Source organism: Branchiostoma lanceolatum, chromosome 7, assembly GCF_035083965.1.
Source record: "Branchiostoma lanceolatum isolate klBraLanc5 chromosome 7, klBraLanc5.hap2, whole genome shotgun sequence".
Taxonomy (NCBI): domain Eukaryota; kingdom Metazoa; phylum Chordata; class Leptocardii; order Amphioxiformes; family Branchiostomatidae; genus Branchiostoma; species Branchiostoma lanceolatum.
The window spans coordinates 9815187-9828390 of record NC_089728.1 but is presented as its reverse complement, the minus strand read 5'-3'; the positions used below and the strand labels follow the sequence as shown (position 1 = coordinate 9828390).

The window sequence follows — 13204 nt, the reverse complement described above, 5'->3', positions numbered from 1 at the left end:
AATCGATAATATAAGTTATACATCGAAGAATTAAAGATAAAGTAAAGTCTTAGCTCTGTGATACACACTAGATTTGCTGTTGGTTCAAAATCTATGACTGGTTGAAAATGAGAGGGGAAATTACCCCCCAATCAGCTGATTTCGAGTCATATCATTGAAAGGAAACCGTGAGACCATTGGTTCAAAATTTCTTACGATTAGAATTAACTATTCTAGATGAGTTGTTATTTGTAAAATCTGGTTGCCTTAGTAGACTCCAGTGACAAGCTTTCTTATTGGGTTTGTCGACGCCTTAAGTCATGGAACGAACTACTTTCTCCCGCGGAAAGAAAATAAAACTGGCTGAAATCGACGTGGCGTGGCGGGTGATTATCGTCTCGTTTTTAACTTAAGAACAGAACAGATATTATTGTGAACTACTTGTGAAAAACTAAACGATTCAACCAATCATACAAAACTCCGTTACCATTTGTAGTGTCCTCAGTCTGTGGCTGCTGCTGGTGTCCCTGCATGGTGACACTTGTCAGGTTCCGGACAGCAAACTAGATACGTCCTGCCCCGAACAACAGGCTCCGCGGTCTGAACGTACCCGGGGACCAGACCAATTCCTAACGTTACTTCAAAAGGTTGATATTCGAAGATGTTTTAATTGTTTTGCTCGCTGAAGGTCGATTTCTTTCTGAAGAGTATGAACAAACTATTGATGTATGCCTACAATCGTTTATATGATCTAATAACGCCAGCTCTATTCTGCTACTGTAATTGTCTCGATTGTTTTTCAGGAGTTTTGTTGATTATTCTCTCTTTTGAAGTTTCAGAACTTTTGAGCAGCAATACGTGTGTGTCTGTGTCTGGAAATCAGAGAAGCTTGTTTTCAAACTAATATGTAATCATGCTGATATCAGAGACTTGCGTTCTGTTTGAAAAGTTGAAGCTTTGTTTCTACCCTTTGAAAAATGGTGGTAAAGATGGTCTATCATCTACACATCAGATCAACGAATAGCTCGAGCTCCGTTGAAATCATTCTGACAATATCGGAGTGATCTAATGTGTATCCTGTCCTGTCCCGTCCCGTCCAATCCCAGCCCAGCCCAGCCCAGTACGGGCGTAACAAGAAATATAGATGGTCTTGGAACGAAATCAGGAAAGCTGTTCATACTCGTATCACCTTTCCTCCTCTGTCGTCCATTTCCAACAGCAGACATATCTAGATTGTGAATCTAACAATACAAAGTGTCAACTGTATGAGGTAAAAGATTAACTCTCCAAAGACGAATAGCGAGGAGCTGTTACACTTTTTCATTGAGGCAATTATTAAATTTTTTGTACCTCTGATCACACACTTGTTTCACATATTGTTCGGCGAAACATTTTTCTTTTTCCGTAATTCGCCCTGATAGGCGCTAGACTACAGGGGTTCCACCAAGTTCTACAAAGCATTGGCGCGCAGGACGCACTTCGTTAAAGTGGAAAGAAAAGTGGCAGGTTTAAGGTAAGCTCCTTACACCTTTTTGGTGTAAGCTTATAAGGAGCTCACCTTTTCCTTCATCATAACTATCAACAACAACCATATTAATCAAACAAATAAAGACGTCGTGCAATAAAACATGGCTTCGATGGTTTCAGTTTATTCAGATCCACAATTATCTCAACAATGTACAAGTACATTGCAGCTATAGCTACTCTCCTTGTGGTCATTATCATGGTGATTTTGCTGTATTTCCTGTCATTATTTTTTAGGTGGTGCTGGTTGACAAAACCACGGGAGACATGTTCACTGGCCCCGAGGCATGTGACATGATCGGTGCGGGCGGGTCAGGCAGAATCAAACCCGCTTCTTTGCACAGGTGTGTATGGTTCCTCTCCAGCAAACATGTGATAAAAGCCTTAATTTTTCTTTACGTATACATTTTATATATAAAAGCACTTAGGCTTTTACACTACCTTGCAAGCTGCAGACATATACGATCATGTACAATCTCTACTTCATGTTGTTGTACATTTTTAAGGTAACTGCCATATGTACTTTGTTTGCCCCTCCAGTTGGCGTGTGTTTGTGTAGAGTACGTCCTACAACAGGGTGCTGATGCCTGATACCGGCTTCCTGTATGAAGTCGACCCTGAGCACTGAGCATGTGCCTCAACATGTTTTACAAACACCAACCAATGGTTTACAGTTTGTCCATTTGATTAGTTTCTAGATTCCCGACTTGGAGTCGAAAGATGAGAGGGTTTTTACTTGTATCAATTCACAGAAATGAATTCGAACCGTGTGATTTCACTATCTCCACTTTTCTGGCAATTATGTTTGTGAATGATTTATTAGAAATTGCTGTAATTCTTTTAAAGCACTAAATATATACATATAAACATGTATATATGCTGTTGTTGTATTTCATTATGTTGTACCTTGTATTACAATATCTGAAATGAAAAGATCTCTGAATGACCAGGAATAGATCTGATCTGGAAAAAAAGACTTCATACTTGTCACTGCGTGAAAGTACCTAATATACAACCTTACTGGGGTACGTAATATCTTATCATACTCACATTTCAACAATGTAGTTTTCTACAAAGATGTGTGACCTTTCTAAATGCCTCTGGCTTTGGCATCTTTCAAGTTGTTTTCTAGAACTCCGAAGACAGAAGAAGATTAACATACTGAATTATAAAATGTCACCGCAGAATACTAGTACTGTACATTGTTGGAATGTTGTGGCAGAGACTTTGTCACTCAAATAATATCTGAGTTTTATAGAGAGCTGTGGTTGTAGACGTATTACTTGCACAGAAAATGTTTAATTTGTAGCTGGTACTATACTAACATCTAAGAAAATGAATAGATTCACGCATTCTGACTATCGCATGTTTTGTGGTTGTCTATCGCTACATAACGCATATTCATGTTCTTATCTTAGGTCCACTTTTCATGTTGAATACGATTCTTGAGTTACATCACACAGCTACATTTTCCATTGCTTCATTACAGTGTGGGAGTCGCCAATTGATTAAGGTTCTCCGTATTAGATTTTTTTACATAGAATCTACAAGGATATTACTTGCTCAAAGATTTACAAATTCTTTCTGCTTGACTACTGAGCGTTAATAAGCATCTCATGATTACATTTTCGTTGATGACTACTAGTACTTCATTACACATAGATGCTCACGCATCAGACCAATAAGAACATCACATTTCTAATTTGTTTTGACACAAGCCTCTTCGTTCTACCTTTTCGTTTTCAAGCAAGATGGTCCGGGTACCATTTCACAGTGCTTGTGAGGATTGGCCCGCCGCCTATTTTTTCCCTGTGACAGAATGAAGAAATTTGTTGTCAATGTCATTCAATATTCTTATGGTTACATATGACAATGGTGATTCAATGAGCATAGACAGATCATAAGCAATGCTTGGATGATTTCAAGAAAATGCATATTACGGATCTAGGAGGAGCCAATACCTGGATTGACTTGGCATATGAAGCCAACGCGATCGCTGCAACGTCCGTCGTTCCACGTCATCTGTAGGGTGCCAAAGTGGAAAGCCTGATGAACGCAGTCTTCATTGTTCATCCAGTCGTCTGGTTGACCCGGGTTCCACGGGTTGTACCCGGTCCCAAGTGCGGTGCCATCCATCCACTCAAAATGCCCTTCTTCGCGCTTATCATGCAGACCAAACCAAAAATGTCCATATACGCCTAGGGACTTATACAAGGTTATCAGGAAGGCGTTGGTCCCAGCATCTCGGGGCATGGCGAGGGTGCCGCCATCGCTACGACAGGTCGCGGCCGCGTCGTTGAAGGTCTTCGCTGTGTTGAACGCCTTGTAGCAGATTCCGCGGAAGTCCTTGTAACCTTCTGGACACGTTACTAGAAGAAAAAAACTATATAGGTGATGGTTACATGAACACACCTCCAATACTGGTGAATCATTATATGTTTTTGAAACACCACCCGCGGCTCCATTGTATATGGCTTTCTTGGAGAACTACATTTTTTCATATCTGTGTGTATGTATCTTCTCCTTCAGCCATATTAAGATGAGAACAAAAAAGATTTACACAATGAAACTTCTCGTTTGACTCAAGTTACGTTTGCACACAGGATAGAATGGTTTCCTTACCTCCACTCGATCCAGGGTTTTGAGGGTGTCCAAGTGGTCCAGTGGGACGTGGACACACTGGCATTCCGCCTGGTCCAACGAGCTCCCTCCCTTGGCGCCCAGGTCTTCCCGGACGTCCAGGTGGGCCCGGGGGTCCAGGTTGTCCAGTGGATCCAGGGACGCCTGCCTGGCCATCTGCACCAGTGGCTCCCTTCGCTCCCGGACGTCCAGAAGGGCCCCGAGGTCCGGGCAGCCCGGCAGACCCAGGGACGCCTGCCTGGCCATCCGTTCCCGTGGCTCCCTTCGCTCCCGGACGTCCAGGTGGGCCCCGAGGTCCGGGCGGCCCGGCAGACCCAGGAACGCCTGCCTGGCCATCCGTTCCCGTGGCTCCCTTCGCTCCCGGACGTCCAGGTGGGCCCCGAGATCCGGGCAGCCCGGCAGACCCAGCGGCTCCTGCCTGGCCATCCGTTCCCGTGGCTCCCGGACGTCCAGGTGGGCCCCGAGGTCCGGACAGCCCGGCAGACCCATGGACGCCTGCCTGGCCATCCGTTCCCGTGGCTCCCGGACGTCCAGGTACGCCTGCCTGGCCATCCGTACCAGGAGCTTCCTTCGCTCCCAGGTGTCCAGGTGAGCCCGGTGATCCGGGGACTCCTGTCTCACGGTCTCCTGAAAAGATGGACTCAAGAGTAAGCCAACACAGGTAATGGACACGCTTTTAGAGGAGACATATGGTGTATAATTTTGGAAAATCGCGGAAACTAATATTACTTTAACTGCTAAGCACATGGTGTATGTAAAGCCACAAATAACTCAAATGGACTTGCAGGGGAAGCAATGTTAGACTACAAATATGTAATATTGAAACGGTGTCACTAAAACATGGAATATTCAGGATATCCAAATTTTGTATTCAACTGCAAATGGAAGATCAAATCGAGGACATATAATTGGTATTGGACTTTACTAGGACATGTTACTTACGTTCCAACTCGGACAGTTGCAGCTCAGCCATCCGTGCTGTGATCTTGTCCATCTCAGCAGAGAGAGTGGTCACTTTAACTGGACCAAAGAGGACAAGAAAATATGGTTCCTAAAGTCTAAGTAAACTCTGTGATAATAGTATAAACTTGCCACAAGAATTTCTATCGTTTCGCAATTATTAAAACCACTTACCAGCAAAGTATGCCAACAGTATGGCGATGGCCACTGCGAAAACAAGGCCTGTCGGGAGCAACAATTTCTTGAATAGGCGGAGACATTTCGTCTTCTTATCAGTGTCCTCACGTTGTCCATAGACATCTGATTAACCAGACAAAAAGAGATGAAAATTGATTTAATGTTATGTAGACCAAAGTAAAGCGGTCATCAGTTAGAAAATGGCAGAGCCTTCAGTTTGAGCTTTAAAGAAGTTAAACCCCGCATTAGTATCGTAGATAAAGAAACTTATTGTACACTATCAACGTAGTTTAATCCTCGTCGCTTGTATCACATGTATGCTTCAGGTTTCACGTGATGTTCATGCCTTGGGGGGGGGGGCAAGTTCTCCTGCATGGACCACTGGCATGCTGACTATAAGTCTGATGATGGATGGTATGAAGCGTTCGCTACTTTTGAGTGGTTGTGTCATCACGAAGAGCAATCAAGACAGCATCAGAATGGTCAGATAAAGGAGGGGAAAGACGCACCTGCTCTGGTGACGTACATGCTGTTGGATGTACTTGCCGCCATGTCCGCAAGTGACTGCCAGTCACACTGTGCTGGCTGTTCGGGCGCGGGGTTAGTGTTGTTGGCTGGAGAAAAATCATGAAAAGATTATATCATCGATCTTAAGTCATGAGTTTAATGGTGAGCTGAGACGTTTTAGCCCAAAATCTTGCCATCAAGTAGTTTAAATCCCTTACGATATTGAAATATGTAGATATCAAAACAAATATGGAGGTTATCTACTTATACGGTATACTGAATGCTATATGATTGGATCAAACTTAATTGAAAGATAATTTCAATCTGACTTTAAGTCCACATTAAGCTTTAATTTCATTGTCAAACCATATTTCTATCTATGGGTAAATTTCAAGACAAAAGTTTCTTTAAAAGAGTACACGAAAACAAACCGTATCCACATGGAACGCTTGAACGTGCTCTTACTGAACATAATCTCCAAGCCATGAAGTTACCAGTTACCAGCCATGAAGCAGATCTATAGCCTCGGCAAGACAGTATCCAAAGGGGCAAAAAGGTATCCAATAAGAAAATAACAAATTAAACTAAATAACAGTTGGATGATGTCTTCGCTCTTTGGATACTATCTGCCCATTGGTAGATTTGCTTGCAGACTAACTAAATAGTTATCCTGGGATCCAGACTGGGGATCGGACCGTCAGCCAGTTCCTTCGGCGGCTGTAGGCAGTAAGCCCGCCGATCTAAATCAGCGATACGCAGAAGTTATAGCCCGGGGGAGTTGACTTGGCCTTCAACTCCCCTGGGCTACAACTCCCCCGCGACGCTAATCTAGATCGGCGTGCTTTCTACCTTGGTTGGCCGCCGAAGGGACCGGCTGACGGCCCGATCCCCATTCTGGCTCCCAGGGAACTAGATAGTCAAAACGGGCGCGTTCTATTATGGACTCGACCCATTTCGCTCTCGAAATCAATGATAAGTTATACATCAGGGAAATTGAAATATTTTTTTATTTGAATTTTTTTTATTGCATTTCACAAAATGAACAACACATAATAGAAAACAAGAGAAAAAGAAAGCACAGGAATATGATATAAGCCACGGATCCAAAACAATAAGTAAAGGTGGAAACAGAAATGAGCTACTGTGTAGATATACGTAATACCCATAAAAATAATAATAACAGTATCATTGGCAAATAATTATAAGAAAATCAAGATCAACCAAAGATTACATTGAAATCAAACAGTACTGTTGACAGTAAATGTTGACCAATGAAATATGAAAAGTCCATACCAACAAAACTATCAGAACATAAATAACAAAAAAGAACCAATAGTGACTGATCAGTGGCAAATAAATATGGCAAAAAACAATATAAACCTGGATAACAGTTATTACATTTGATCAAAATTTCAACAAATTCTAGACAATGTAAAACAAATTGTTAGCATAGCGTCAATACAGAGGACAAAAAAGAAATCTTAATTAAATGCATGTATCATTCCCCCCCATTTGTTGTAATTTGTTGAAAGTTTGTTCTTAACAACTAAATTTTTAAACAGTTAAGTTTCTATTATTTTCAAGATAAGCCACTATTTACAAGAAAATACTGTATTGAGTTTTCCCCACTCCCCCCTATGTTTGTGTAGTTTGCCTTGTCTATGTGCAATATTCAATTCTAACTTATAAAAGAAAGAAAGAAATTAAATGAAGGCTGGTAAATTCAATGAATATTTGCGATGTTTAAAGATAAATATCTTACCAAGCAGAATGATAATATTTGACAGAACCGGGCAACGATTACTTAGAATACCAAAGATTGTCATTAATATGCAAATGATTATCAGTGATATAAAAGTGAATCAGTGAAAAATATATCAGTGAAATTAAAATATTTGTTCTTTCATACGCACTAGATTTCACATTAATATTGGTTTCAAATCTGGTTGAAAATGAGAAGGGAAATTTCACCCAAACCAGCTGATTTCCAGTCACATCATTGACAGGAAACGGTGAGATCATTGGTTCAAAATTGGGAGGGGGCTGGAATTGAAGGTTGAATATTTTGAACAAGTTGAAATTAGGATACTTGGTTGTAGACTCCAGTGACAAGCTTTCTTATTGGGGTTGTCGACGCCTTAAGTCATGGAGTACTTTTTCTCGCGGAAGGAAAATAAAACTGGCTGAAACTCTCGACGTGGCCTGGCGTGGCGTGTGATTATCGTCTCGTGTTTAACGTAGAACAACAGAACAGACCTTCTTATCAACTACGTATACGTTAAAAAACTAAACAATTCAACAAGTCACACAAAACTCCGTTACCATTTGTGGTGTCCTCAGTCTGTGACTGCTGCTGGTGTCCCTGCATGGTGACACTTGTCAGGTTCCGGACAGCAAACTAGATACGTCCTGCCCCGAACAACAGGCTCCGCGGTCTGAACGTACCCGGGGACCAGACCAATCCCTAACGTAACTTTACAAGATTGATATTCGAAGAGGTTTTAATTGTTTTGCTCGCTAAAGGTCGATTTCTTTTTTAACAGTAGGAACTATGGACTATTGATGTATGCCTACAATCGTTTATATGATCCAATCACGCCTACTCTATTCTGCTATTGTAATTGTCTCGATTGCTTTTCAGGAGTTTTGTTGATTATTCTCTCTTTTTAAATTTCAGGACTTTTGAGCAGCAATACGTGTGTGTCTGTGTCTGGAAATCAAAGAAGCTTGTTTTCAAACTAATATGTAATCATGCTGACATCAGAGACTTGCGTTCTGTTTGAAAAGTTGAAGCTTTGTTTCTACCCTTTGAAAACTGGTGGTAAAGATGGTCTATCATCTATACATCATATCAACGAATAGCTTGAGCTCCGTTGAAATCATTCTGACAATATCGGAGTGTCTAATGTGTATCCTGTCCTGTCCCGTCCCGTCCAATCCCAGCCCAGCCCAGTAAGGGCGTATCTAGAAATATACATGGTCTTGGAACGAAATTAGGAAAGCTGTTCATACTCGTATCACCTTTCCTCCTCTGTCGTCCATTTCCAACAGCAGACATATCTATATTGTGTCTCTAACAATACAACATGTCGCGGTAAAAGGTTAACTATCCAAAGACATTTTTTCTTTTTCCGTAATTCGCCCTGATAGGCGCTAGACTACAGGGATTCCACCAAGTTCTACAAAGAACTGGCGCGCAGGACGCACTTAGTTAAAGTTGAAAGAAAAGTGGTAGGTTTAAGGTAAGCTCCTTACACCTTTTTGGTGTAAGCTTATAAGGAGCTCACCTTTTCCTTCATCATAACTATCTAGAACAACCATATCAGCCAAACAAATAAAGACCTCGTGCAGTAAAACATGGCTTCGATGGTTTCAGTTTATTCAGATCCACAATTACCTTAACACTGTACAAGTACATTACAGGTACTCTTCTTGTGGCCATTATCATGATGTTTTTCCTGTATTTCCTATGACAATCTTTAGGTGGTGCTGATTGACAAGACCACGGGAGACATGTTCACTGGCCCCGAGGCATGCGACATGATCGGTGCGGGCGGGTCAGGCAGGATCAAACCCGCGTCTTTGGACAGATGTGTACGGTTCCTTTCCAGCTGTCATGTCAAACATGTGATAAAAGCCTTAATTTTTCTTTACGTATACATTGTTTATATAAAAGCACCTAGGCTTTAACTCTACCTTGCAAATTGCAAACATATACGATCATGCACAATCTCTACTTCATGTTGTTGTATATTCCTAAGGTAACTGACACATGCACTTTGTTTGCCCCTCCAGTTGGCGCGTGATTGTGCAGAGTACTTCTTACAACAGGGTGCTGATGCCTGATACTGGCTTCCTGTATGAAGTCGACCCTGAGCACTGAAGAGTTGAAAGGACATGTGCCTAACCAATGGTTTACAGAGACCAACACAGTGTTTCCCTGTTTGATTATTTTTTAGATTCGCAACATGGCGTCGAAAGATAGGAAGTTTTTTTACTTAATTCACAGAAATTGGTTTGAACCGTGTGATTTCACCATCTCCACTTGAAGTGTTTTACACTTATCTTTTCTTTTTAAGCATCACATATTGCCATATATAGATATACTGTATATGCTGTTGCTGTATTTCACTAAGTTGCACCTTGTACATTGTCTTACAATATCTTAGAGAATATCAAAAGATCTCTTATTTACCAAGAATAGATCTGATCTGGGAACAAGTAACGTTACATTTGTAAAAGAACCTTATATACAACATTATGGTTGGTTACTTGATATTATATCTTATTCAGATTTCTAACAGTTTGATTTTCTACAAAGATGTGTGATCTTTAGAAAAACCTTCTGCCTTTGGCATCTTTTTCTTCAACCCAGAAGATATAAGATTAGCAGACTGAATTAGAAAATGGAACTGCATGATACATAGTTCAAAATCTCGTAGCAGAGAATGTCACTAAAAAGACATCTGGGTTTTACTGAGAGCTGTGGTTATAGACGTATTACGTGCACAGAAAAATATGTTTAATTTGTATCTGGTACTAACATGTAATAAAATGAATAAATGCACGCAGTTTTACAATGTACTATCGCGTGTTTTGCGCTTGTCTATCGCTACAAAACGCACAATGCAATTCATGTTCTTGTGTCGAGTCCCAGCAGTCATCGCACTATTACTAGTAGATTTTCTCACTAATTACAATACAACATGCAGAAAGGTCTACACGCTTAAGTCCACTTTTGATGAATAATAAGGCTTGAGTGACGTCACACAGTTACATTTTCATTGCTTCATTACAGCGTGGGAGTCGCCCATTACGTTTCTTTATATCAGATTCTTTGACAAACTCATACCATAAGAATATTACATGCATAAAGATCTGCAAATCCCTTCTCTATGACTGCTGAGGATTGATAAGCATCTCATAATTACATTCTTGTTGATGACTAATTCATTACAGTGTTGTTATCATCCATTGATAACCATACATCAGATACTCACGCATCAGACTATTAAACACATCAAGCTAAGTAATCGCTTTTCTAATTTGTTTTTTATACATGCCTTTACGTTTCACCGTGTTTTCATGTAAGATGGACCGGGTACCATAACACAGTGGTTGTGAGAGCTCGATGTTGGCCCGTCGCCTATTTCTTACCTGTGAAAGAATGAAGGAAAATGCTGCCAGTATCACGCGACATTCTTCTGGATACCTAAGACAATGGTGATTTAATGGACATAGTCATATGAATACCCAAAGAGTGTCAGACACGTGGTGGGATGATTTCAAGAAAATGCATGTTTACGATAAGTATGTACCTGGATCGACTTGGCATATGAAGTAAGAACGAACGTTGCATGCTGAGTCGTTCCACATCTTTGTCCTCGCTGGGTCGGGAGGGAAGTAATAAACACAGTCTTCATTGTTCCAGTCATCTGGTTGTCCCTGGCTCCACGAGTTGTATTTCCCAAGTGCGGTGCCATCCATCCATTCAAAGTTTCCTTCGCTGCGCTTATCGTGCAGACCAAACCAGAAACTGTGATATGTGCTCACGGACTCATACAGGTCTTTCAGGAAGGCGTTGGTCTCAGCATCTCGGGGCATGGCGAGGGTGCCGCCATCGTTACGACAGGCCGCGGCCGAATCGTTGAACGACTTGGCTGTGTTGAACGCCTTGTAGCAGATTCCGCGGAAATCCTTGTAGCCTTCTGGACAAGTTACTAGAAGAAAAATGAAGTTTTGAATAATAGGATAAGTAAAGTTATAGCTAATAGTTAACAAGTTAGTCGCATGATCAAATCACAATGCTGATAGATGTTTTTGAAACACCATTCGTATCTTCAATTAGGTTGTATATAGTTTTCTTGACTAACTACATTTTGTGACATTTGAGTGTACAAATCTCCTATTTCAGTCATATGAATATTATGATGGCACAGATAAATAATCGCACAATGGAACTTTTCATTTGGCTCAAGTTATGTTTACACATGTGTCGTTACCTCCACTCGATCCAGTGTTTTGACGGTGTCCAAGTGGTCCAGTGGGACGTGGACACACTGGCATTCCGCCTGGTCCAACGAGCCCCCTCCCTTGACGTCCAGGTCCTCCCGGACGTCCAGGTGGGCCCGGGGGTCCAGGTTGTCCAGCGGATCCAGGGACGCCTGCCTGGCCATCCGCACCAGTGGCTCCCTTCGCTCCCGGACGTCCAGGTGGGCCCCGAGATCCGGGCAGCCCGGCAGACCCAGGGACGCCTGCCTGGCCATCCGTTCCCGTGGCTCCCGGACGTCCAGGTGGGCCCCGAGGTCCGGGCAGCCCGGCAGACCCAGGGACGCCTGCCTGGCCGTCCGTTCCCGTGGCTCCCTTCGCTCCCGGAGGTCCAGGTGGGCCCGGGGGTCCGGGGACTTCTGTCTCACGGTCTACTGAAAAGTACATATTGTATATAATTGACAACATTTCGAAAAATCGTGGAAGCTAAGATTCCTTTTGTAACTACTCAACACATGGTAATGTTATATGTAAAGCTACGAATAACTCGAATGCACTTGGGGAATCAATATCACGCTACACATATTCAACATTGAAACGGTGTCAAAAAACATGAAATATCAAAGATATCCCAAATTTCTATTCACATGCAAATGGCAATATCCAATGGATGGCATACAAATTGATATTCTACTTTAGGACATGTTACTTACGTTCTAACTCGAACAGTCGCAGCTCAGCCATCCTGTTCCGTGCTGTGATCTTATCCATCTCAGCAGAGAGAGTTATCACTTTATCTGCATAAAAATCGAACGAATATGATTATGGAATATTGAATATAACGTTATGTTTGCTCTATTTTCCTCTGTTATGCCAAGAGGACCCATGACCTCCTCCCTTGGACCTTGAAAAACGACCATGATGGCGGAAGAGTATGTAAACTTTCAAGGTTAAACAAAGGCTTGAAAAAAACATGGCTGCTAAACTCTGTAATGATAGTACAAACTTCCCACAAGATTTTCTAACGTTTCGCAATTATTACACCACTTACCCGCAAAATATGCCAATAGTATGACGATGACCACGGCGAAAACAAGGCCTGTCGGGAGCAACAATTTCTTGAACAGTCGGAGACATTTCGTCTTCCTGTCAGTGTCCACACGTTGTCCATAGACATCTGATTAACCAAAAGAGATGAAAATAGATGTAATGAAAACGTGTAATGTAGACCAAAGTAAAGCCGGTGTCAGTTACAAAATGACAGATCATTCTGTTTGAACCTTCAAATCAATTACTTCTTATTTAGTTGTTTTGACTGTAAATCTAGTGGCCTAGCCTTGTCTGTTCTGACATTTTTTTTCTGAAAGGTCTGTACCGTACATGTCACAGAGTCCCCCCCCCCCGTCTGGATAGGGATTTGTAGCCGCGC

General features: G+C 41.9%; 1 protein-coding gene across 1 annotated transcript; it reads right to left on the bottom strand.

The window, feature by feature from the left end:
• Nucleotides 1-9145: 9145 nt before the first annotated feature.
• On the bottom strand, nt 9146-11952 carry LOC136439121 (perlucin-like protein). Its single transcript, XM_066434318.1, has 3 exons — nt 11790-11952; nt 11106-11507; nt 9146-10944 (listed from the first exon to the last, which is right to left on the bottom strand). The coding sequence occupies exons 1-3, from the start codon at nt 11851-11853 to the stop codon at nt 10934-10936; spliced, it is 477 nt and encodes a 158-aa protein (XP_066290415.1). The 5' UTR covers nt 11854-11952; the 3' UTR covers nt 9146-10933.
• Nucleotides 11953-13204: the final 1252 nt, after the last annotated feature.

Bases quoted from the DNA above. Each gene is read 5' to 3' on its own strand.
- LOC136439121 (XM_066434318.1), bottom strand. From the start codon at position 11,853: ATGCCAGTGTGTCCACGTCCCACTGGACCACTTGGACACCGTCAAAAC. The intron at 11,508-11,789 runs GTAACGACACAT...TTTTTCTTCTAG, and splicing joins AAACACTGGATCGAGTGGAG to TAACTTGTCCAGAAGGCTAC.